The 26,902-nt window shown below is 45.0% G+C and overlaps 1 protein-coding gene across 1 annotated transcript in view; it reads left to right on the top strand.

The window, feature by feature from the left end:
* NCBP3 (nuclear cap binding subunit 3) overlaps window positions 1-26,902 on the top strand; it is a 228,117-nt gene that overhangs the window by 68,152 nt on the left and 133,063 nt on the right. The window contains exons 3-6 of the mRNA XM_069226975.1: window positions 11,846-11,951; window positions 13,827-13,952; window positions 23,244-23,372; window positions 24,984-25,087. Of these exons, the coding sequence (XP_069083076.1) occupies window positions 11,846-11,951; window positions 13,827-13,952; window positions 23,244-23,372; window positions 24,984-25,087 (465 nt within the window). The remainder of the gene's footprint in view (window positions 1-11,845; window positions 11,952-13,826; window positions 13,953-23,243; window positions 23,373-24,983; window positions 25,088-26,902) is intronic.

Below are 26,902 nucleotides of genomic sequence, written 5' to 3'. Positions count from 1 at the left end.
GTGCAGACACGCACCGAAAGAAATGTGGAATACATGATGCAGACACGCACCGAAAGTAGTTTGAAACGACATGGTGCAGGCACGCACCAAGGACACAAAAAAAATTGCCAAGAGCCCCCCCCCCCCCCCCCCCCCCCAACCTCCCAAAAACATGTGGAGTGAAGCTTTGAGGTGCTGACACGCACCTAGAGAGGAAAACAGTGCCCAGAGCCCCCATCCCCCTCTCACTGCAATGTGTGCCCTCTGCATGCCTCCTCAAACGAGGCTATCCAGTGCTAAAAGAAGAGAAAAAAAGAGAAAATAAATAAAAATACACTTACCTGCAGCCCCCTCCAGAGCCCCCTCCGGCCTGGTGAACTCCTCCTGCAGCATGGCTCCTCCGCATGGCTTCACCGGCGTGTGGTTCAAAACAAACAGGCCGGTAAGAGGAAAACTGTCTTCAAGCTAGAAAAGAAGTGCACTGCTGGCATCCAGTGGCCAAAGTAGGTACTGCACCCTATTTCTATTTTAAAGGAAAACAAGATTGGATGAAGGCAAATCTACAGCAGCACTTTCAGAACGGACGGAAGTGGCGCAGAAGAAGGAAACGGCGAGGAAGAAGGACGCAACGACGCTGCACAGGGAAGGAGAAGACTGCAGCAGTCTCAGCCAAGCTGCAACGGTGAGAAATGGACGCAAGTGCCACTTGAGGCACGAGGAGAGCGCGCATGGATTGCGCAGCCCCTGATGGCCGTCCGCCACCACCTCCGAAAGAACACCACATGCTCCAGCAGTGATGGACATCACCGCAGGACAAGAAAGGGACATGCAGGTGTTACCATAGGACGCCCAGAAAAGAGACTATGTCACATGCGCAGAGAGCTGCGCCAGAGAACGTGACGACTAAGGCAACGCCTGCGAAATTGGAGAGAGCACCTGAGAGCGTGACGTAACGCACGGGAGAAGAGGCCGTGCCAGCCGGCCTTTCAGCAACACAAGATGGCCACTGTTGGCCCATCACACAGGAGGTCATCAGAAGCGACCAACCCTGCAAAGCACAGCCAGGTTCAAGCAAAACCCAGTGCCAAGAAAGCACTGCCTTGAGGCGCAAGCACTGCGTCCTCAAGTGAGGAGGAAGCAGAAAAGAAAGTGACCCTATGTCACTGCCCTGCAACGGGCCAGAGACTCAGCAAGGACTGTCCTCCCCCACACTGCCTCAAGACGGAGTCGGCAGTGACTCGCAAGAGGAGAGTCGCACAAGGAGTGTCCTCCCCCACACTGCCTCAAGACGGAGTCTGCAGTGACTCGCAAGAGGAGAGTCGCACACCGCAAGTGGCGTGATGCCACCCAGCAACACTGAAAAAAACGCCTAGTCCTTGGACAGGACAGGACCTTCGAAAGGTCCACACAAAAGGAAGACAGGTGGCCACACGCCACAACAAAGGAGAAGAAAGCGTGGCGCAGCACCACGCTATGAAGAAGGAAGAAAGGAGGTTGTGTGACATCACCTGTCACACTGCAACACCTGACAACCACAGAAGAATAAGAGCAGAAGATCAACAGGGTGGAGAGATGGAGGACTCCTGCCACAAAGGAAGAGTGCACCCACAGACAAGACAGCCACCGGGATGCGGTGACGTCACTGGAGACAGCTCAGTGGGAGTACCAAATGTAAGACGCCATGCGCGAACCGCGTACTTGCCCCACGCTTCACAGTGTGACCGTCCAAGCCACCTGTCACCAGCTGCTTGAAGCAGATGGCATCACAGCTAGCATCTGCACATGAGGAAAAGAAAGACTGCACTAGCTAGGGCGAAGTTACTCCAATCACCCTCACTCCAGCAACATCACTTGTCGTCCAGGTCTCCAAATGGCAAACATCATCATTGCCATGTGCATCACGGTATCCATCAAAGGAGCGGTTAAACAACCAGACTGGAGTCCTACACCTCTGCTTTAATGCTCTGAAGAACCAGTCAACCAATGACCAACTGCTCGCCCTATCGGTATCCTGCTCTCGGTGACAAGAGCAAGTCGTGACCCAGATCCATCTACCCCTGTAATTGCATGAGCGACTAGGCAGTGGCTCCTAGGAGGTCTTGCAGCTTGCCTATGCGGTACACAAGCAGCCCCAGCGCATACCACAAGCAGTCCCGTGACAACCTAGACAAAAGGGGCCTCTCAAGCTTGAGAGAGGACTGGACATTGCCCCACCGATGAAGTCAAAGAGACAAACGGCTGTGCAGTGGAGACTCCCAACAGGTCACAGCACACCAAGACTGTCGTCAGTGAATTAACATGACACCAACTAGACACCCTCCTGGCAACGTGATGGACAATTGCCATGAGACCGTCTGAAAGCCCGCATGCACCTGGTCCATGTCGGCAAGCGCCCTGACCACGGAACAGCCACCCTTGTGGTTGCACGAATGATTTGACCATGGCCCCTGTCGGAGAGCCTGCAGCGGCCGGCAGATGGTCCACACGCCGCCCAGCACAGTCCATGCTAATCCCGTGGCAAACCCATCGAAAAGGCCTCGAGGAAGTTCCATAGTGAAGAGTGCACAAACGAGAGGTGGTCTGGAAGCAGCTCTGCCATCAGTGTGTCAGGATGTACAAAGGTTTCAGAGGAGGACTTCACGCCATCACAGATGTCATCCGTCTTCGAGGGATTGGCCTTCGTGAAGCCAGGATGTCTCGGCAAGCAGATTCACAGTGGACTCCACCAATGCTCGTGATGCAACCAATTCGAATGACACCCCCAATTCGAATGATACGCACCCAATTCAAACAAATTGAACTGTAAACACCACCAGCCTCGCCACGAGTGCCCACAGGACTGAACCACAACGCATCAGTGGGGCACTTAACCAACCATCTGACTGTCAGAGTCCGGACTTCTTCCACACAGTGTTCGTGCCCGGCTGTGACTGGTTAAATCATGAACTCGTGCAGAAGGATCCGTGTGCTCCCAGCTGCACCTGCCCACTGTAATCCTGCGGCCTGCCTTCTCGAGGCCGAGAGACTGATGGTGGTGTTTTTGTTACTGTGTTTTTCTCTTGCAGGTTGGACTTTGTTTTTGTTCCTCAAAGTTTTGGAAGAATGTAGTGTCCTTCTGGACACGTTCTAGTGTTTGGCCAGCTTCTCTGCTGAGGGCTGGCCTCCCACATACACCCCACACCCACCCAACACAGGCGTCACCGGTCAGGTGACCCTGGCAATAAAAAGGGCCGGGCGCACGTGCCCAGGGCCAGTTCCACCCACTAAGAATCCGTGTCGTCTCCTTTTAGTAGCATGGGGGCCTAGGGCCCCAACACTACAAAAAGGAAGCACAGTGCATTATTGAATTTCAAAGTTTGCACCCTGCGGGGCTGAACAAACAGAACGAGCTTTCTGTATTTTTGTAATGTTTACATTTAATCCTTATTCTTCAAGATGCATTTTTAGTGAGATCACTTTGAAAAATGACCGCGAGATGGCGACATTGGGCTAATTTTCGATGCTGAAACTTTAGTTCCGCCGTTTGGTACCGATTGGGTGGGATTTAATGAACCGATTGTCAATTAAATTTGAACGTTTGAAGCAGAGATGGAATTGGCCTGTGAAAAAAAGATTTGTATGTCTCCAGCCAAACGATTTCTCGAGAACCTTTATTAGTCCACAAGTAATTAATTAACTTGTCATGTGCTAATTGAACAGATGGTTCTCTTGTCTTATGCGTGTTTATAAGGGGTTAAACCCAGCACTTGTTTCCGTTTACTTGCTCCAGTGAACCCCCCCATAAAGGAGGGGTATCCCCCCCACAATCACGCCCCGCTGGAATGGAGCGTGATGCTGCCCTTTAATAGACATGCTCCAATGAAATGAAATGCAAGCTTGTAGCCGTTGGATAACAAAGATAGATTATAATTAATGTTAAAGACTTAAAGAAGCTCCTTAGGTATGTGTGGTGAGCAGCTTGCTCTTGAGAAGGAAGTGGAGGTTTGGAGATTGTTGAAAGAGCAGCCATTACCACAACCTTACTGTGCTGATGCAGAGATGTGCTCAACTACAGGCGGGTAATGGCAACGCAGGGGATGTTTTTCACCTGCTGTGATCCATGGCCGCAAGGCGCCAAAATGCAGCAGATGTTTAAAGAGGAGTGATCGCTGTTCAGCGTTTTAAAAGTAAGTGACCGAGTTCACAGCAGGTCTGAGAGACGGATACCATCCCCTTGATTTAGTGCAGTAAAGAGGACTGCAGCCAGTGGGCAACCTGTTTACAGGTGAGCCCACACGGGCGACTCTCATTGGTGGAGGGGACATTCTCATGATGCGCAAATCTTGAATCAGGACGTAGTTTTCTTTGTGCAGTGACTTGCCTTTCAAGCCGGATATTGGTATGAAACGTGTTTTTAACCCAAATGCCACTCCCGTAAGGTTTGACATGGTAAAGTGCCCACTCCGTGGTTTTCATAGTCTGGCTTGGTGATGTTAATAAATGACTTGATGATCACCAGGACAGAGGCCACGCTTCTGCCCACATGTCGGGAGCCATGTTTGTACAACTTGATGGGGTAGACGTTGTGTACCTCCTTCCTCTGAGTGAGTGCTTGTTGTTTAGTGTCCTCACAAAAAAACACTACGTTGGTCCTAACTGATAAATATCTCTGCGAATGGTGTCCCTAACATTTCATGGCGAAATGAGTTGCTAGTTGATAAATGAGGAGCATTGTGGCACTAATTGGACAATTAATTTGCGATGAGCAACACCAATGGACTATAAGAATAGAATCATTCATCTTTCTCTGCCCTCATCTGTCACCCCATTGGTGTGTGTTTTGTGTATGTACCAAATACGAAATCACTTGTTGAGAGGAAAGTATATGTTTTGTTCAGGATTGTCAAACGCTTTTTGAGTTCAAAATCAGCAAAGTCTATTTAACTGTTTACTGAGTGTACATGTTGAAGGGGACCTATGTATGTTATTCTTTTAAAATTGTTCACTATTCAGGCAGCGATTGGTTTACTCATGTAACTCACATGTTCACTTATCACACACATGGTTGTGCTGATGCAAAAACTAAAACATCATTTATCCTCATAAGTGATTGGATGCGGCATACTGAATAAAGTCTAGATGTTGTAAAGGTAAATAAATGTAATTGATTAATGTCCACTAAGGAGTTACTTTGGGTTCTGAGGTCTGTGAAATTACTTGAACCCTGTGGTGAAAAACATCCATATTCACTTTTTACCCATCTATAATTTTATGTTGTTTATGTCCCCCAAAATCACATGACCTTCCTTTCAACTGTTACAGAAGGATCCAGGAGTAGTGGACGATCTGTACCTAATTTGGCCTCTCTGCTCGAGCATAAAAGAATACCTGGCTGCCTTTTACCCACCCCACCAACCTCTGCGTCTTACAATCCCCTCCTGATGCTGTGTTCTCTATCATTTGCAAAAACAACAGATGATGGACTGAATGCAGAACAAATCAAATATTCACCCTCAGTCACAGATCTGGGTTTAATCCATCAGTTTTTTTGTGTTTGCCATGCCATTCCAGTTTGGACCTAGCCATATGCAAATCAGCCTTCACCCTGTTGCCCATGGGAACAGTCTAACCTGACCTGCCAGGACAGGTCCTTCCTGGGCCAAAAACAAGCATCCTGGGACCGGTTTTGGGGTATCACCCCTCATCAGGCAGGCTAGCTTGAATCTGGTGGCAAAGCATGCATGGACCCACGTCTGGGAATACCCTTCCCACTTAGGGTGACAAATGCAAAAACAACACATGATAAGCAGAATGCAGAACAGATCAAACATTCAACCTCAGTCACAGATCTGGGTTTCATCCATATGTGTGTTTTTTGCTTGCCAGGCCATTTCAGTTTAGACCCAGCCATATGCAATTTAGTCTTGACCCTGTTCCCCATGGGAACAGTCCAGCCTGAGCTTTTTATCAAAGCAGAAAGCCAGGACTACAGTAACATGCTATTAGAGATCCTTAAGGTGTAACTACAGTAGGAAATATATTTGTTTCCCTTTGTGAGTCCCTCATAGTGGTGAATAGCCAGATTTACAATCTAGTATTCACAATAGTGTTGCTCAGTGAGGAGCATACATGACAAATGTATGCACGGCATCATGCACAAATGAAACGCAGACAATGGGAATTCAATGAAAAATTAGCTGACATTAGATAGCATGGAATAAAGCATGTAAAGTGCAAACAACAGGAAATCATGGAAAACAATCTGAAAATAGCCATTCTGGGATTGAATCATCCTGATCGTGTGAAAAGGGACAGTTTGATATGTGAGGGACTTTGTTTTAGCAAGATAAAGAATTCAAAACCAAGGAAAATAAGTATAATTCTCAAAGAAGGGAATCATGCGCCTTGTCTTTAAGAGGCTTTTGGTATCTCCTCTTCTGGCATAACTCTCTCCTAGTACTCACTTGTGGCACAGAAAATGACACTCCTTAGAAAGGGAATAAGTCTTCTAATGTAGAAAAATCATTAGTGTCTAGTCTGATCTCACTGTTTCTGATGAAAAGGATTCCAAGAAAGTCCACATGACTTATCAGGAGGAAATTCATGGGTCCTTGCTTTCCAGCCTTCAACCTCTGCCTTTGTTGGAAAGTTGTTGTATCCAAGAACAGTGGCAGGGATTTGTACCTCCTCAGCAATGTCAAGGGAGGTTCAGGACTTTGGCCCAGTGCAGAAACAAAATCAGCCACATGTCAAGACCTGAGTGCTCCTGGCCTTCTTGTAGATATTGTACTGACTAACAAGGGATCTTTCGTCCTACTTTTCAAATGTCAGTGTGTCATTGTTTCATGTTAGTCTTTGACATACAGTGCTTAATTCGAGCTAGGTGTTTGCTTGTGCTCAGCACTCACACTTTATTCTTTATACCAGCACTTATGACAATTCACCACTGGCACTATTTGTCTGTTTTTAAGGTGCGCATATCAGAAGTGTTTAATAAGTCAATATACATTATAAATTGATAAAACCAGCCTCTATGCCATTTTGATGGATTAACGTGATCCAGGACAGTCCAAATTGTCACACTTGTAGGATTGTGATGGTTAGCAGTTGTGTTGGTACTGGCATTGGCAACGCTGGTACAGGCACGGAGTTGTGCAAGCTGCAGTGGCCTTCTGAGAAGGTCCTTTGCACTTACCTTTTACAAATACATCACTGCTACCATATGTGCCTCTTCCTAGAAATCCACCAGTATTCTGCTCAAGCCTACCAGTCTCTCCCTCCATACAACCATCTCTGGCTGCATCTTCTCCAGATTGAAGGTCACCTGCTCTAATTCCTTGAGGGAATGTGATGGTCTAGTATCGCCACATGAGGCTTGTCATAAAGCTCTTAAATATTACTTTCCAAGTCCCTTCTCCATCTCCGTTGAAAGAATGAAACTAATCCAGTGGGTTACCTGTGTATTGAGGAAACCTGAGATCATTATGGAGACAAGGTTCAAAAGGTTTCGGTCTCTCTTCTTGACTCAATTATGGTTCTGAAATGCTATGCACTTATGAAGAAAACAGCCAGATCCTTTAGACAAAGTGGGAGGTAGCCATTTATTTTGTATGGCCACATACAGGAACTAGCATAGAAGACATTTGCAGTATCTGTCCTTGAACACATTTAGGAAACAGGATCTTACGTTCTCAAAACATCTTTTTCATGAGTGGCTACTGAGGCCTAATGGAACGAAGGTTACATGGTGATAGAAGACTCTTCTTCCTAGCTGGAGTAGTCAATCCAGGACAGATTGTATGAGAGATTCAAGCCTGAAGCTAGTGTGAATTTTGTTTATCCTCCTCTGTGCCGTCAGGCTTTACATTTTTGGATCTGTCAACATCTCAGATCTTTTTTGGGAAACGTTGGAGGATTTGCAACCTATGAAAACTGATGTTGAGACCACTGCACCAGCCATGTCGATATGGATTTGAAAGAAGACATTTCTGAATTTTTAGTCCTGTGATCTTTTTTGCACCAATAAGAGATGTCGTAGTTGAACAGCTGGAAGACGAGAACGTTGTACAAGTCTGTGCTTCTCAGTACATAGAAGGGGTACATCGCAGAGTTTGGAAAGAAACTTTACATTTACCATAAAACATGAATTCCAATCACTTGCTCTTGTTACCTCATGGTCTTTAGAGCACTATACCAAGAGGAAGTGCAAACATTTGTTTCCTTTGTGCAATAAAAGTGTTCTTACACTAGCTTCTTGTACTAAAGAATCCAGGTCGATGGAGACCAGTGGAAGCTGAAAGATTATATAGAAAAAGGCCTTCTATAAGGTGACACTGGAGAAGGTGATCCTACTTTTCAGTGTTAGAATTGGTGGACATATTTATCCACACTCTTGTATCCCTGAGCAACCTAAAATACCAGGGTTTCAGGTAAAAGTACTTCATGTATTCTACAGCTAGCTAAAAGAGTTCCGTAAATGTTTGGCTTCAGTAATGGCCCACCTGAGAAGAGAAGGAAATGAACTGTGGCAGAGGCACTAAAGCACTTGTCCGGATTACTCATGTTGGTATAATGCTCAAAATTAGGCATCATCCAGCTAGCTGCTATTCATTGGAGCGGATCTGGGCGCTAACAGGAAGTAGTAGAGCCAGTAGTGGACAAGAACGTATTTAATAATGATGCTAAGTTCTGCACAATTTCTCAACTCAGTAGTAAACAAGCACTGGCAAAGCCAACAGATCTTGCCTTTATAATGTGATTGTTTGACAAGCTGTTGAGCTTAAGTGTTTGTGAAGTATTGTGTAAAGTATGTAAGGGAGAAATGCATTTAAAAATACTAGAGGAAAAGCAAAGAAATATCTTTTGGTATCTTAAAAATAGTTCACTGAATTCAGTGTTTTCATTCTTTATAAATTGCATAGTTTATTTTACAAATACTTTTCATTCTGAAAACTTTTAACTTAATTTAAAAAAGAATAAGGAAGTGTCAGAATGCAAAGGGAAATTCTTGCTGAGGGCTTATTTACTTTCCACAGGATTCATCCATTTGATCCTCTGTAGTAGCCCCTGGAGTAGATTTATGGACCTCCAGGAGAAGTGTCACGGCAAGTATAGCTCTGCCTCAGCCATCATCTGTGTGAGTACTGCAGATGGTCCTTCTGCCAGTCTGTAAAGACCTTTGCGCCAAAGCTTCTTCTTTCAAGTACTATTTGGAATGAAGGAGATTTAAAAAAAATAAACTTCAAATGTGCTCTTCGGCAGGGAAAGCAGCACAGTAGGGGACCTAGAATACATATGCACACTTATGAAGTGCCGAATGAAAAGGAAAAGAAAAAGCATTGGCAAAGTCAATAGGTCTTCCATGTAAGAGCTATTAGTTTTGGCAATGTTTTGTGACCAATACATCTGTACAGCAGTGCAGATGCCTGGCAGTGTGGCTCTAAAACCAATTTTAAAATGCACTATCACTCAGCCAGGGCTAATGCTCTCTACAGCATGGCTACAAATCATTGCATAGTTGGCAGTGCCCATGCAATACAACAGGAAAAAAAGGCGAAATCTATTGTCTTTGCCAATGCTTGTTAGGTCTTGGCACAACACGCCTGTGATTCTGAACAAATCAGTTATTCTCTCCATGTATGGAAAAAGTATAAAAATGACAATGGGCGAAAAACCCTATCACATAAAGAAAGCAATTACACCCAAATGCATATCTTAGTGAAAATATGTTAGGAACCAGTAACATCTGTTGTCAAAATAAAAAGGAGATACCATCTTTTTTCACAGTAAACGTCTGTTTCAAATGAGAAATGGGCTTTTATGAAGTGTGTGTGTGTCATGGTAAAACATAGATACAAATGGCAAGAGGTTCAACAAGAACAGGAAAGAAGAAAACATAAAAGTAGTACCTCAATCACAGCACAATCAGTTGAAGGACAGGATCCAGCTGAAGCGATTAGTTCTTGGTCCATGCTTCACCTGAAAGATGAGGAAATGAAGTCAGCATGCACTGGCCAATTAGGAGGTAGCAAATAAGAGTAACCATGAAGCCAACAAATGTTAAGCAATAGAGGGCCGCACAGTGGCGTAACATAAAATGATGGCCCCCCCTGCAGAATGTGAAGAGGGAGTCCCAAATCTCCCATATCTCATAAACATTTATAGACCTTGAGTGGAGCCTCTCTAAAGGATTTTGGGGCCTCCATGCTTAACTGGGGCTTTGTTTTAATGAAGGCGGAAGTTATTTCTACACAGCTTTTCTTTCATTATCTTCTAACGGACTTCAGCGAATGAGATTTTGTTTTCTACTTTAAACCATCCAGGTCTTGACTCAATCACATTGTTCACCATATGCAAAGTTGTTCATTGAAATGATAAAATGTTGTATATTAATCCCTCCTGCCTTGTGAAAACATATTGAACCTTTTCGTAACATTTGTCTGTGAAGTCGCCACTGTGTTGTCTTCATGGTAAAGCAGTTTATTCTTTCTTTACAAACTTTGTCTTGTCGTTTAGCCAGCTAGTTTCTTTTCCCCAAGCAACAGGTTTCTGTAGGTGCTTCTTCCGGGGATAGACAGCGCCACTTCGCTTTTAATCATTCTCCGTCTCTTCCTTCATGACATCAAGGCAAGATGTGGAGGTGTATTTAAATTACTATTTTGACATTCTGTAGCTTTCTGTTGTGTTTATCACAAAAGCACAAATAACTCCAGCAAGATATAACAGTGATATACCCTGTGCTTCGTAGTATGCTAATACCAAATATGTCTAGTGTAGGGGTTACGCCTCTGATTACGCGGGTTTGCTTGCGTGTGGCTTACTTGCTCTATGGCTGGGCTTTAGAACTTTAAGGCACACTGGTCGTTTAGGGATGTGTAGGTGTACGGGACACCGCTTGCCATTATATTCTTTAGTTTTCAAAATAAAGAACTGGCAAGATCCCTTTTCTAGGGTACAAACAAGTAAGCAGCAGACTTTCAAAAGCACCAGCTAAATCATTTCATCGCTCTCTCTAGGTTGATGGTCACTAATACATGTTCATTATTCTCCAGGCACGTTGACTACATCACACCCCACACACACAAGCCCTCCATAGGTAATGATATCTTTAAATAGATTTGTCTTTGAGAATATCCTTTTGAAGTGGTACTACCCTGTGCTTAGCTCTTTTAAATCTTGTTCTAATTGAAAATGATCCTGTCCACAATTTCCTAATTTCCCTTGATTTTAGAGTTAAACCAGGAGACTCTTGATAACAGTCTGCTGTTTGTCTCTGTGGTTTGTAGTTTTATAAGCAAATGTTTACATTGCCTCGTATATTGGTTACATTGCTTATTCTTTACATATAGTTTTCAAATGTATGCTTTTTAAACATCAAAGTGGATCCTATCTCTCCACATGTACGTGCATTTAAAAGTCTGTGGAGGGAGATACTAGTGACATAGGCAGAAGGTGAGAGGAGTGTACGCATCCAGATTGAGGCTCAGTTTTCAGCCCAAGAAGTGTGTTTCTGGTTGTCCAGTTACCACCACATTACACACCTGACAAAAGCACATAAGTGAAGATGTGCTAAAACGACATTTTTCTTCTTTTTGTGTTAAAAAATGCCCACCTCCCCCAGTAGGTTTTTGGCACATAATTCATTGCTTTAGTTACCATAATTTTGTAACTTTAGATACAACATCGTGTATTCTTTTTGTATTCTCATTCACGAGGGAGTATGTTTGTTGTGTCGTTTGATGATCTGGTTATGTACAAAGCAGACAATTGTTCTTTCAATCTTCTGTTCTGTCACTTATTTGGAGGAGAATTTCATAATTTTGGTCAGTATCGCTGTTTTCAGTGACATTCTATTTTTTTGTTCTTTGACAATGCTTATCTATTTTAGGAGGCAATTGAAAAAAAGGAGCAAAGAGCAAAACGTTTCCATTTCCGAGCTGAAGCGAATGTGGCACAGAGAAATGTAGTGTTGGATCGAGAAATGGTAAAAAAAGGTATCAATCAAATACAGACCTTACATTTTTTTTTGTTTCTGTCAGTACTACAGTATAACATTGGTTAATTAAGACTTAAGTCAGCATGGAACTTTTTAGGACAAAAAATGGTTGTATCCTTATTAAACCATGTTTACAGATTCTTCCTTGGATGCACCTGGCACATAGTCGATGTGGTACTTCACACTGAAAAATGATTGTGATTATAGTACAGAAACATAACAACAACATCTTTCCACAGCTGAAAATGTAGAGTTTATACAAATTCTGGTCACCTTGGAAGAAGGTGAATTTTCTTCACTGTTAAAACGTCCCCTCCATGCTCCATCAACATTTATATATACAGCCCTAGGGAATGAAGAGGTTAACCTCATTCTTCCAGTCCCCGAGAATGGGTGTGCTAGGGTAGTCGTCTTGGAAGGCTGACTGTGTACTCGGCAAGGGCATTTGTTCTCTTTGGGAGGGGCCAGTAATGCAAGGACAATTTCAGGGATTCCGAAAGTAACTTTAGCTGTTGTCCAAAGGCTAGAAACCGGCACAGTGAGCATGGAAAATCAGGCAGAGTAGTTCAGATGAGCACCTGGTCCTGTTGTAGTAAATGCTGTGAATAATGGGGCACGCAGAAAATTAAACTGTTTCAACTTGTTGGTTCTCCATCTCTCAGGGTCTTCTCATGGAGGAGATAACCTTAGATGCTCTAAAGCAGGACAGTGCATCCCCCGTAAATATTGTATGCCAGTTAGCATTACACTTACAGGAGCCAGTAAGCTGTATGTGGCCCCGTTGGTCTCTTGGGGCTAGAGGGAGGCTCACAAGATTATGCTCAGATGCTTTGAACCTGTACCAGCATCCTGTTTAATGGGTCTCCCTGGGCTCGAAGTAAGGAAGTGACCTCCTAATTTTTTTCATGTATTGCTATTGTCTACTTGCTCTCCGATTAACAATGCCAAAGCAGTAACAATAATGATGCTGTGGTAACACAGTCTGGTCTAGTGTTCTCGTCCCTTTGCCTTCAAGGACAGTTGAGGTATTCCTTTTATTGCAATTATTCCGTGTCCTATGCATTTCATGTAAAGACGTTTGTACTAGAAAAAGGAAAAAACGATTAAACATTTCACCGAGTACCTTCTTATTGCTTTCAGTGCATTTGCAGTAACCAAGCAATTCACAATAGGAATCGAGTGTATGCAGCTGGTGGTTGCTATATGTTTTTGACTCCAGTTTTTACTGCAGTAATAACAGTCCGGTCTCAGAATAGATGCACTGATGGAAAACACTGGTGTATTTTCCATGTGCGTACAAAGGTGTCATCCAGTGTTTTGCAGTGGGTGGCATGCTGTCTCTGCGAAGATTGGTTCAGGTGTTCAAAAATAGTCTTAATCAGTGGTTCCCAGTCTTTGGACTTCTGTCGACCCCCACTTTATCATTTCTGGAGCCAGGGGACCCCCGCTATATCATTACTGGAACCAGGGGACCCCTACTGAATCATTATTGGAATCTGGGGACCCCCGACTGATGGCTGAAGACCTAATCTGTGAATATTATTTAATTTTCTAAGCAGTTGCGAACCCCCTGATGTCCCAGGACCACGGGTTGGAAACCACTGGTCTAAATTCACATGAAAAGAGTGGAAAACATCTCAAAACTTCACCATTCTGTGTCTTTTCAACTCCCTAGCAGTGCCAGGCATTGAATGCAATTATTTGAAAGTACGTTTTTTGGATTTCAAAATGTTAGCAATCCCTACTTACAAAAAGTGCAAAATTGCATACATATGCTGTTTTCATTGCGTGTGCAAACAATGGAACGTTTGTATTCTGTATTATTCTAAGCACTGTTGGGTTTCTATATATAATAGATTTTTTTTCTTTGCAGCAATCCCTACAGTGAGAATGGATACAATTAAGATGACTGGAGTGGATGAAATGAGCACGAGTGATATATTTGCCTATTTTAAAAGTTATCCACCTGCTCATATTGAGTGGCTTGATGACACTTCCTGTAAGTACAAAATGCAATTATTCTTTGTTTTTGTGATTGGTATCGCACATTGATGGACCTGTGTCTTCAGTCCGTTCCTAAAGATTCAAAATTGATTGTATCCTACTGATTAGTAGCGGGTAAAATAGGCGTGCGTAGTTCACCTATTAGTTGTTTCAGAAAGCAGAGTTACAAGATAAGAATCTCTTGTGGCCTTTCTGCTTTTTTGCAGACACCAAAAAGATGATTGATATTTTTCTGTTGTGGCTCCCACTGCATGGGACAGGATTCTCCTCAGCCTACAAGAATAGCTGATGTTTACAGCCACGTGAAGATGTTGACTTTTAAGTCCCTTCAGCTGGTTCCATTGCCCTCAGTACACAGAGCTGCACCAAGAAACCCTAGGGTTGAATTAGCGTCTCATTAAAGTTGAGTGACACAACAGAAGGTTAACTCTTTGACTGCGCTGCCCATTTCTTGTATTTATTTTATTTCATGTTCGATTAGGTAAAAGCGTCATGACTGTCAATTGTAATTAAAAAGGAAACAGATCAAAAATATGTTCGATAAAATTTCTAGAAAGGGCTCCGTGCCCTGTGGTCAAAATTTAATATTATTAATACATGATAGGGAATAGACACAGGACCGTAAACGTTTTTAACCATTTTGTGCCATAGACGTAACCGCCAAAGTAAAAGAAGAGAGACTGAAAGGACAGGGTGCTTAGTGAGGCATATGCTGACAGCAGGCACTCCAGAATAGAGTTGATGAGAAGATCCTTCTGGCTTCGGCAGGACATTTCCTCTGATTTACCCACACACTGTTGTATGTAGGGGATAAGGCTGTGTTTTTCATCTGCCAGCTGACTGATCAAGAAGTGATACTGAAATGATACACTCTAGTTGCCCTAGTCACATGTGAAGCTGGTTCATCAGATGTAAATTCCGGCTGTTGAAACATTCCAAACTCTCCCCAATCCCTGCATACTTGCAAAGAGCAGGGAGGCTGGTGGTCAGACATCGATGGCTACGTCAGGCTCCCACATTACCACTTGAGTACAGCCATACCAATATTTGTGAACGAGAATGCAGAGAAGCAAGGGTTAGACTTCCCTCCTATCAAAAACGAAGTGTTTATGTATTGCACAACTGGGGTGGGATGCATAGTTTCATGTTACCTTCTGCGACCTGCTCTGAAATGTACCTAATTTTTCCGACCCTATACTTTCCTTCATCATCTTCCTCTCCCTTCCTTCCTAGCTCAGTCTACTTCTCTCCTGGCACTCAGAAATTCACCTTTTCTGACTGAAACCTTGGTGTTGATTCCATGTAAATGGAGTTTTTCATTATACGCACAGCTAAAGTGGTTAAGGTCAGCCTTTATATAATTTGCCAACCAGACACTGATCACTTTACTAGCGCTTAGCAGATTGGATTAATACAATGGTCTTCCATTAGGACTCCTGAAATGTTTTTTCTTTCCATTTGACAACGTCCTATATTTTAACACCAGAATCTTATGCAGTCCATGAAAGCTTGCTTCTCCCTTCTTATTGACTGTAGTAAACTCTGGCACTACAATCATAGGGAGTCATGCCATGTAAGTCTTTTAGTATTCTATACTTTTTTATATTTTCAAAAACTCGATTTTTAGTCATACATATATTTGTCACATAGCATGGATATCTCAAGGATTTCATAGCGGTTGCAAGATCAACTCCTTAATCAACTCCCCCTCCACCCCCAGCACATTCCATTCATTTGTCGGTGGTAGCTGTGTCTGGAAGATTGTAAAATGTTGTACTTAATTTATCCAGTTGGGAGAAGGCCTATAGAGAGACAGTGACCAAGATGCTTTATGATGGTCATGATTCCTGAGGAGGAGTGTTTTTGCTGTTTAGGAGGCAATGTTTGTATGACATGTATGTAATACGTTATACATGGCTGCTAAACCATGGCTGTTATGAACGATTCCACTTTGTTGTATGGTTGAAGTAAACTCTGAGATTTCTAGATGATGGTGTATGGTTTGGGCGAGGTGTGGATTGAGTAGGGAATAGAGGCAAGTGTCGTCAGTAGTGGTCTTTAGATAGCTGTCCATTCTTAGATGGAAGACTCTAAGGCAGGCATGACTGGAGGTATGGGGTAGGGAAGAGTTTAGTGTCACTAGAGCAGAGATGATAGGAGAAGCCAAAGGAAGGCGATGCATCTCTAGGATGTGAGGTAAAAGAAAGCCAAAAAGAATAGCAAAGCTTAAACCATGTGTATTGCATGTCAACGGCATGGGCAGTAGATTGGGAGTAGCACCATGAAACTGAAAATAAAGACCCAAGTGATAGAGAACACTAAGTACTGTAAGGCGTTGTAAGAGTAGATAGCGGAGTGGGCCACAGTATCAAACACTGCAGAAAGCTCAATAAATATGACGGGTGAATATAGTGGGCTGAAGCTATATAGCTAGTCGCACAAGAGGTCAATTTCTGTAGAGTGAGACGTTCAGAAGACTGATTGAAGGGAATGAAACAGGCTTTGGCTTTTGAGAAGGAGAGTGGGGTTGTTGAAAGCCAGGCCTTCCAGAAGTTTGGAGGAAGGAAGTAGGGAGACAGAGAAGTAGTTGATAGGAGTGGAATGGTCTGCAAGACCACTTTGGGGGTTAAAGCACAATAGTTAGGTGCGTCTGTTGGGGGTGGTTGAACTGGTAAGTCAAGCAGGACAGGGCAGAATGCAAGAGAAGAAGGCAAGGAGTTCATTGGTTTGGCAACTAAAAGTCAAATGCACCCAAAAATAGTTGTCAGTCTCATGTATGTGAATTAATTCAGCTGGAAATGCACGAGAGAAGGCAGATACCTAGGACAGATGGGGTTTAGTAAGGAGGTGGGAAGGTGAGTGAAGAGTGAAAAGGGGTATTTATAACTTGAGCTCTTAGCTGTGAATGAGGAGCTGTTATCCACAACAAAGAGGGTGAAATGAGTGGCAGATGTGTGGGGGGGGTGCAGAGTAGGGCATCAGATTTGTGGGTTGGTGACTGAGTATGAGGACATAACGAGGAGTATAGTTATTCTCGTGCCAGTGTAAGAAAACTAAGGGCTCGTTAGTTGCTTTGAGGTATGATGGTAGTGTGGCATCTATGCCATGTTGTAGGAAAGTACCATCTTGCCTGGCATGTTACCCCCATATTTCACTGTATATATGTTGTTTTAGTCTATGTGTCACTGGGACCCTGCCAGGCAGGGCCCCAGTGCTCTTAAGTATGTGCCCTGTGTGTGTTCCCTGTACGATGACTAACTGTCTCACTGAGGCTCTGCTAACAAGAACCTCAGTGGTTATGCTCTCTCTGCTTTCCAAATTTGTCACTAACAGGCTAGTGACCAATTTCACCATACTGGTACACCCATATAATTCCCTAGTATATGGTACTGAGGTACCCAGGGTATTGGGGTTCCAGGAGATCCCTATGGGCTGCAGCATTTCTTTTGGCACCCATAGGGAGCTCTGACAATTCTTACACAGGCCTGCCAGTGCAGCCTGAGTGAAATAACGTCCACGTTATTTCACAGCCATTTACCACTGCACTTAAGTAACTTATAAGTCACCTATATGTCTAACCCTCACCTGGTGAAGGTTGGGTGCAAAGTTACTTAGTGTGTGGGCACCCTGGCACTAGCCAAGGTGCCCCCACATCGTTCAGGGCAAATTCCACAGACTTTGTGAGTGCGGGGACACCATTACACGCGTGCACTGTACATAGGTCACTACCTATGTACAGCGTCACAATGGTAACTCCGAACATGGCCATGTAACATGTCTAAGATCATGGAATTGTCACCCCAATGCCATTCTGGCATTGAGGGGACAATTCCATGATCCCCCGGGTCTCTAGCCCAGAACCCGGGTACTGCCAAACTGCCTTTCCGGGGTTTCCACTGCAGCTGCTGCTGCTGCCAACCCCTCAGACAGGTTTCTGCCCTCCTGGGGTCCAAGCAGCCCTGGCCCACGAAGGCAGAACAAAGGACTTTGTAGGAAGTTGGCTCTGTATGTACTATTTCAAAGAAAGGAATAGTATGCACAGAGTCCAAGGGTTCCCCTTAGAGGTAAGATAGTGGCAAAAAGAGATAATTCTAATGCTCTATTTTGTGGTAATGTGGTCGAGCAGTAGGCTTATCAAAGGAGTAGTGTTAAGCATTTGTTGTACACACACAGGCAATAAATGAGGAACACACACTCAGAGACAATTCCAGGCCAATAGGTTTTTGTATAGAAAAATATATTTTCTTAGTTTATTTTAAGAACCACAGGTTCAAGATTTACATGTAATACTTCAAATGAAAGGTATTGCAGGTAGGTACTTTAGGAACTTTGAATTAGCAAAATAGCATATACAGTTTTCACATAAATCGCATATAGCTATTTTAAAACTAGACAGTGCAATTTTCAACAGTTCCTGGGGGGAGTAAGAGTTTGTTAGTTTTTGCAGGTAAGTAAACCACCTACGGGGTCCAAGTTTGGGTCCAAGGTAGCCCACCGTTGGGGGTTCAGAGCAACCCCAAAGTTACCACACCAGCAGCTCAGGGCCAGTCAGGTGCAGAGGTCAAAGTGGTGCCCAAAACGCATAGGCTTCAATGGAGAAGGGGGTGCCCCGGTTCCAGTCTGCCAGCAGGTAAGTACCCGCGTCTTCGCAGGGCAGACCAGGGGGGTTTTGTAGGGCACCGGGGGGTGGGGACACAAGTCCACACTGAAAGTACACCCTCAGCAGCACGGGGCGGCCGGGTGCAGTGTGCAAACACGCGTTGGGTTTTCAATAGGTTTCAATGGGAGACCAAGGGGTCTCTTCAGCGCTGCAGGCAAGGGGGGGCTCCTCGGGGTAGCCACCACCTGGGCAAGGGAGAGGGCCTCCTGGGGGTCACTCCTGCACTGGAGTTCGGATCCTTCAGGTCCTGGGGGCTGCGGGTGCAGAGTCTTTACCAGGCGTCGGGATCTGAGGAACAGGCAGTCGCGGTCAGGGGGGAGCCTCGGGATTCCCTCTGCAGGCGTCGCTGTAGGGGCTCAGGGGGGGCAACTCTGGCTACTCACGGTCTCGCAGTCACCGGGGAGTCCTCCCTGAAGTGATTGTTCTCCACAAGTCGAGCCGGGGGCGTTGAGTGCAGTGTGTCAAGTCTCACGCTTCCGGCGGGAAACGCAAGTTGTTTCAAAGTTGCTTCTTTGTTTCAAAGTTGCAGTCTTTGGTGAACAGGGCCGCTGTCCTCAGGAGTTCTTGGTCCTTCTAGAACAGGGCAGTCCTCTGAGGATTCAGAGGTCGCTGGTCCCTGGGGAAAGCGTCGCTGGAGCAGTGTCTTTAGAAGGGGGGGAGACAGGCCGGTAGAGCTGGGGCCAAAGCAGTTGGTGTCTCCGTCTTCTCTGCAGGGTGTTTCAGCTTAGCAGTCCTCTTCTTCTTAGGTTGCAGGAATCTGAGTTCCTAGGTTCTGGGGAGCCCCTAAATACTGAATTTAGGGGGTGTTTAGGTCTGGGGGGTTAGTAGCCAATGGCTACTAGCCCTGAGGGTGGGTACACCCTCTTTGTGCCTCTTCCCTGAGGGGAGGGGACACATCCTTAATCCTATTGGGGGAATCCTCCATCTGCAAGATGGAGGATTTCTAAAAGTTAGTCACCTCAGCTCAGGACACCTTAGGTGCTGTCCTGACTGGCCAGTGACTCCTCCTTGTTGTTCTCATTATCTCCTCCGGCCTTGCTGCCAAAAGTGGGGCCGGGGGCGGGCAACTCCACTAGCTGGAGTGCCCTGGGGTGCTGTAACAAAGGGGGTGAGCCTTTGAGGCTCACCGCCAGGTGTTACAGTTCCTGCAGGGGGAGGTGTGAAGCACCTTCACCCAGTACAGGCTTTGTTACTAGCCACAGAGTGACAAAGGCACTCTCCCCATGTGGCCAGCAACATGTCTGGAGTGTGGCAGGCTGCTAAAACCAGTCAGCCTACACGGGTAGTTGGTTAAGGTTTCAGGGGGCACCTCTAAGGTGCCCTCTGGGGTGTATGATACAATAAAATGTACACTGGCATCAGTGTGCATTTATTGTGCTGAGAAGTTTGATACCAAACTTCACAGTTTTCAGTGTAGCCATTATGGTGCTGTGGAGTTCGTGTATGACAGACTCCCAGATCATATACTCTTATGGCTACCCTGCACTTACAATGTCTAAGGTTTTGCTTAGACACTGTAGGGGCATAGTGCTCATGCACTTATGCCCTCACCTATGGTATAGTGCACCCTGCCTTAGGGCTGTAAGGCCTGCTAGAGGGGTGACTTATCTATACTTCATAGGCAGTGTGAGGTTGGCATGGCACCCTGAGGGGAGTGCCATGTCGACTTAGTCTTTTTATCCCTACTAGCACACACAAGCTGGCAAGCAGTGTGTCTGTGCTGAGTGAGGGGTCCTCAGGGTGGCATAAGATATGCTTCAGCCCTTAGAGACCTTCCCTGGCATCAGGGCCCTTGGTACCAGTTACAAGGGACTTACCTGGATGCCAGGGTGTGCCAATTGTGGAAACAAAAGTACAGGTTAGGGAAAGAACACTGGTGCTGGGGCCTGGTTAGCAGGCCTCAGCACACTTTCAAATCAAAACTTAGCATCAGCAAAGGCAAAACGTCAGGGGGTAACCATGCCAAGGAGGCATTTCCTTACAGACTTCCTCTGAGAAAGGGTGTAACACCCTCTCCCTTTGGAAATAGGTGTGAAGGCTGGGGAGGAGTAGCCTCCCCCAGCCTCTGGAAATGCTTTGATGGGCACAGATGGTGCCCATCTCTGCATAAGCCAGTCTACACCGGTTCAGGGATCTCCCAGCCCTGCTCTGGCGCGAAACTGGACAAAAGAAACTGGAGTGACCACTCCCCTGACCTGCACCTCCCAGGGGAGGTTCCCAGAGCTCCTCCTGTGTGTCCCAGACCTCTGCCATCTTGGAAACAGCGGTGTTTGTGGCACACTGGACTGCTCTGAGTGGCCAGTGCCGTCAGAGGCTCATCTGATAGGCTCTTACCTCTCTTGGTATCCAATCCTCCTTCCTAGGTAGCCAAACCTCCTTTTCTGGCTATTTAGGGTCTCTGCTTTGGGGATCTCATCAGATAACGAATGCAAGAGCTCACCAGAGTTCCTCTGCATCTCCCTCTTAACCTTCTACCAAAGGATCGACCGCTGACTGCTCAGGACGCCTGCAAAACCGCAACAAAGTAGCAAGACGACTACTAGCAACCTTGTATCGCTTCATCCTGCCGGCTTTCTCGACTGTTGCCAGGTGGTGCATGCTCTGTGGGTAGCCTGCCTCCTCTCTGCACCAGGAGCTCTGAAGAAATCTCCCGTGGGTCGACGGAATCTTCCCCCTGCAACCGCAGGCAACAAAAGACTGCATCACCGGTCCTCTGGGTCCCCTCTCAGCACGACGAGCGTGGTCCCTGGAACTCAGCAACTCTGTCCAAGTGACTCCCACAGTCCAGTGACTCTTCAGTCCAAGTTTGGTGGAGGTAAGTCCTTGCCGCCCCATGCTAGACTGCATTGCTGGGTACCGCGTGATTTGCAGCTGCTCCGGCTCCTGTGCACTCTTCCAGGATTTCCTTCGTGCACAGCCAAGCCTGGGTCCCGGACACTCTAACCTGCAGTGCACAACCTTCTGAGTTGTCCTCCGGCGCCGTGGGACTCCCTTTTGTGACTTTGGGTGGACTCCGGTTCACTTTTCTTCTAAGTGCCTGTTCAGGTACTTCTGCGGGTGCTGCCTGCTTCTGTGAGGGCTCCCTGACTTGCTGGGCGCCCCCTCTGTCTCCTCATCCAAGTGGCGACATCCTGGTCCCTCCTGGGCCACAGCAGCATCCAAAAACCCTAACCGCGACCCTTGCAGCTAGCAAGGCTTGTTTGCGGTCTTTCTGCGTGGGAACACCTCTGCAAGCTTCTTCACGACGTGGGACATCCATCCTCCAAAGGGGAAGTTCCTAGTCCTCTTTGTTCTTGCAGAACACCAAGCTTTTTCCAACAGGTGGCAGCTTCCTTGCACCCTCAGCTGGCATTTCCTGGGCTCCTGCCCACTCTCGACACTGTCGCGACTCTTGGACTTTGTCCCCTTGTCTTACAGGTACTCGGGTCCGGAAATCCACTGTTGTTGCATTGCTGGTGTTTGTTCTCCTTGTAGAATCCCCCTATCACGACTTCTGTGCTCTCTGGGGGTAGTAGGTGCACTTTACACCTACCTTTCAGGGTCTTGGGGTGGGCTATTTTTCTAACCCTCACTGTTTTCCTACAGTCCCAGCGACCCTCTACAAGCCCACATAGGTTTGGGGGTCAATTCGTGGTTCGCATACCACTTTTGGAGTATATAGTTTGTGTTGCCCCTATACCTATGTGCTCCTATTGCAATCTACTGTAACTTTACACTGCTTGCATTACTTCCTTTTGCTATTATCTGCATAATTTTGGTTTGTGTACATATATCTTGTGTATATAGCTTATCCTCATACTGAGGGTACTCACTGAGATACTTTTGGCATATTGTCATAAAAATAAAGTACCTTTATTTTTAGTATATCTGTGTATTGTGTTTTCTTATGATATTGTGCATATGACACCAGAGGTATAGTAGGAGCTTTACATGTCTCCTAGTTCAGCCTAAGCTGCTTTGCCATAGCTACCTTCTATCAGCTTAAGCTGCTAGAAACACCTCTTCTACACTAATAAGGGATAACTGGACCTGGCACAAGGTGTAAGTACCTCTGGTACCCACTACAAGCCAGGCCAGCCTCCTACACATGTACAGTGGAGTTGCATGTATTTTAATTTTAAGTGATTTGTTGCTAGGAGTGATCAAAGGTTTATGCAAGAGGGACATTTGGGATAAAGGTTCTAAGAGAGGAGTGTGGATCAAATATCAGTCTGAGTGTCATTTAATTGGGCAAAGGAGGACGTGTCTAGCATAAGGTGTAAGGTCATTTGTGAAATTGGTGTAGGAATACTTGCCTATGTTTTGGAAGTCTTATTTGTTACAAAGCATTAAATGAAAATTAAACCACTATTTTAACAAGAACATTCAAAGTGCTTTTGCTCGAGTTAAACTCACAACATACAGATTCCTTCTATCGTATTACATTTGAGACTGTACCAGATAGCACACCGATATCTAATAAGTGCAGGGTGGTGGGAGCTCAAAGACATTCTGTCCGTATTTAAATTGTTTTAAAAGAACTTGCGGAAAAATCGTTTGAATTTCCATGCGTACAAATTACTATGAACTGCTTTAACGTGAAATAATTTATTGAACTAACTTGAAAATGTACATTTTATTTTGCAGGTAATGTAGTTTGGCTTGATGAGGTTACTGCGACTCGTGCACTTTTAAATATGAGCTCAATGCCCACAGATAAAGAGAAGTTGAAAAATGAAGAAAAAAAAGAACCTTCGTCTCCAAAACCCAAAAAAAGTAAATCTGTCCATCGTAGGAAAAATGTGCTTTCTTTTATGACACAAGGATGCTAAATAAACACTTTGTCATCAGTAGAAAAAAAATACAAATCCATCTGACCTTGTTTTACTTCATGATTGTGCCAGTTTCCCCTTTCAGGAATCCTACTTTACCGTTTATATATGGACCCTGATCTGCATTTTAGCAGTTGAAAAAAGTACAAATGTGGGTTGTGATTCTGTGTTTTTTGACCTGTGCCTGCTGAAATTTGGAGGTGTGACTGATTCCAGAGTTTGACAATCTGTACTCGTTCTTACAAACTCCCAAGGATCCTCTGCCAACTCCTTTTTAACTAAAGCTCTGCACAAATTAGTAATCACTTTGTATTGTTATATACATACATTCACTCCTGATTGTGGTATTGTTTTATGTTGATGAGATGTTTTCAATCCATAGCTTGTATGCACTGTTAACTGCTTGTGTACTGACTTCTCTCAAGAGCCCCCCTTTCTACAGTTATCTCCCTTACTACTGTACCTCAGGACCTACCACGCAACATCCTTCAAGCCTGCCTCCTAGGAACCAGACTAGTCCCACTTATCTTCAGCGATCGATTGCAGGCATACCCACCTTCATATGACTTCCCACCGTGCAACCCACCCCCCTCAGCCATCTTCTTAACCCCTCCTCCCACAGTCATCTACCTAACCCCTCCTCAGCCAGCCACTTACCCCTCCTCAGCCAGCCACTTGCCCCTCCTCAGCCAGCCACTTGCCCCTCCTCAGCCAGCCACTTGCCCCTCCTCAGCCAGCCACTTGCCCCTCCTCAGCCAGCCACTTGCCCCTCCTCAGCCAGCCACTTGCCCCTCCTCAGCCAGCCACTTGCCCATCCTCAGCCAGCCACTTGCCCCTCATCAGCCAGCCACTTGCCCCTCCTCAGCCAGCCACTTGCCCCTCCTCAGCCAGCCACTTGCCCCTCCTCAGCCAGCCACTTGCCCCATCTCCTCAGCCAGCCACTTGCCCCATCCTCCCGGGGCATCACGCCTGGTCACCTACGTAAATTGTTGAAATGTTAAGAGTCGTCTTCCTGTGGCACCTTCCTTGTTTGGTTATAGTGGGTCCTCCGACCCACTCTGTCCTTTAACCATCCTAATCTTTACTTGCACTTATTATTTTGACCCCTAGCTGTGTCCACCAGTGACACAGACTTTCACTACTCTGTCAGCCGTTCTCTAACACAAAATTCACCCCTAGTATCATCCAGTGGGTCAAACCCCTGTCACCCAGTTGGATCTCAAATAATTTCATTTGAATTGACATGTAGCGAGATGCGCAAATTTGCAGACATTCTGCATGTTACATGCTGCTGCAGAGCTTGCGGCTTTCTCGATTTCAGCAGTGAGTAGTTTATCCAGACTATTTTTATTTTTTTTATTCTGATATTTTAGGCTTGAATTGATAATGGGATAAACAAGACGACAAATAGCATAATCCAAACAAAAAACCTGCACTGGTTGAGATGCTCATGCATGGTATTGGCAAACTCACTACTTGTGTAGTGTGTGCTCTAATGTGATCCTTTTAAAAAGAAGCTCACCTCTGAAAAATGTGTTTCATATTTTATTTTTAGATAAAGAAGCTGAAAGTTCAGACGATGAGGCTGAGGAAGGAGAAGTAGAAGACGATAACCTCAGTGAACCAGAAACTGATGCTGAAAAAAAACCTGAAGCAACGGTATGAACCAATATGTGTGTTTAGCACAAGCTTTATTCGATCGAATAGATCATCAAAGCAACATACAATAATAAATAGAGAAATATAAAATCAGAAAATATAAAATATGATTCAATAAAACCCATACAGAAATACACAGTAAAAATCTTATCGACTCTAGTTCAAAGCTCATTGCTAATAGCAAATTTTCGTATACTCCATGCTGCTAGCAAATACTTGCTAACAGCTTGTATTAAGGCCTTAGAATGATGACTTTTTAAGACCCTCAAAGCAGAAGCGCAATCTCTAATCCCCAGTTCCCGGCACATAATACAAATCCACTTTGACCTGGGAGAAGAATATGCGGGACGAAAAAACATAAAGTGTTCAACTGTTTCAGATGTTGTGCTGCATACAGGACATTTATCAGATACTGTTTTTGTACCCCATCTGCACGTCAAAGACTTCAATGGCAACGACCCGAAACGAAATCTGGCATGTAAACTTTTGCCTAAGATATCTGGTATAGTGTCTAAGTACAGTTCAAATTGCGGATACCATTTAAAGTCTAAAAAAAGATTTGTTAGACAACCATGAGATCTATAAATAATGTAATTGTTCCATACATAGGACCAATATACTTGTTTCAATACTTTAGAATGAACTTTCTCAAGTTTATGTGGTTTTTCCCAAAAGTCTCCAAGGCCTAAGTTGTTAAACCATTTGGAAACATGTTTTACCCAAGGAATAGAAGTGGAATTGGGGCATTTTAACAGGTCTAAAAGAGAGGACTTGTAAACACCTAATTCAGGTACAATCCACAGCCTAACCCAATAAAGGAGTGGTCTTAAAATAATTAGGTCTGCTATCCGTCTCAGGCCCAGATCTAAAAACAATGGAATCAGCGGAGTACTAGAAGGGCAGGCACATAAAGCTCTTGCAAAGTTATTCTCTCCAATAGTTAACCTATTGCAATCGAAGAAGCCCCAGACCTCCGCTCCATAGACAGCGGCTCCTTGTGCTCTGGCAATATAGATCTTTATTGCCGGGGAGACAGTTTTTGTTGTTGTACCTCGAAAAAAACGGAGGATGGACGCTGCGTCATGTTGCAAGCGGGTAGCACTTTTGTTAACCTGATCTGCCCAATGCAAATTATCAGAAATCCTCACGCCCAAATAATTGATCGAGCTGACCTTATCCAAGAGTTCGCCTTCCAGACTGATAATACATTTCTTCCGTGCTCCAAAACGGAGTGCCATTAGCTTAGTTTTCTTGTGGTTCAGCTCTAGGCCGAACTCATGGCAAAAGGAATTAAATCTATTAATAGGAATTTGTAGGCCCATTGGAGATTTGGAAATAAGGAGGGAATCATCTGCAAACAGAAGAATTGGGATTTTCTGAGCGCACAGGGTTGGTGCATCATTCTGGCATGCCATTAAAACCTGTACCACCTTGTTGATAAAAATAGAAAATAAAAACGGTGCCAGCACACTTCCCTGGCGAACTCCTCTGTTTGTAGTGATTTTGTCTGTTAATTCACCAGAGTTACCCCACCTCACTTGCGCATAGGTGTCTTTATGCAGTCTCTTCAAAAGTTGGATTATATTAGCTGGGGTCCCTATTCTGTATAACACCTCCCATAGCTTCTCCCTTGGAACAAGATCAAAGGCTGATCTCAAGTCAACAAAGGCGAGATATAACGGCTGTTTTGCAAGAGCTGTATATTTCCAATACAGCCCGGCCAGCCTAAAGACCTGGTTCACTGTACTAATCCTAGATCGAAACCCTGCTTGAAGTGGAGAGAGGATCTGTTGGTCCGTGGCCCAATTAGTAAAT

This window comes from Pleurodeles waltl, chromosome 3_2 (genome assembly GCF_031143425.1).
Source record: "Pleurodeles waltl isolate 20211129_DDA chromosome 3_2, aPleWal1.hap1.20221129, whole genome shotgun sequence".
Classification (NCBI taxonomy): domain Eukaryota; kingdom Metazoa; phylum Chordata; class Amphibia; order Caudata; family Salamandridae; genus Pleurodeles; species Pleurodeles waltl.
This window is presented reverse-complemented; position numbering and strand designations above follow the sequence as displayed.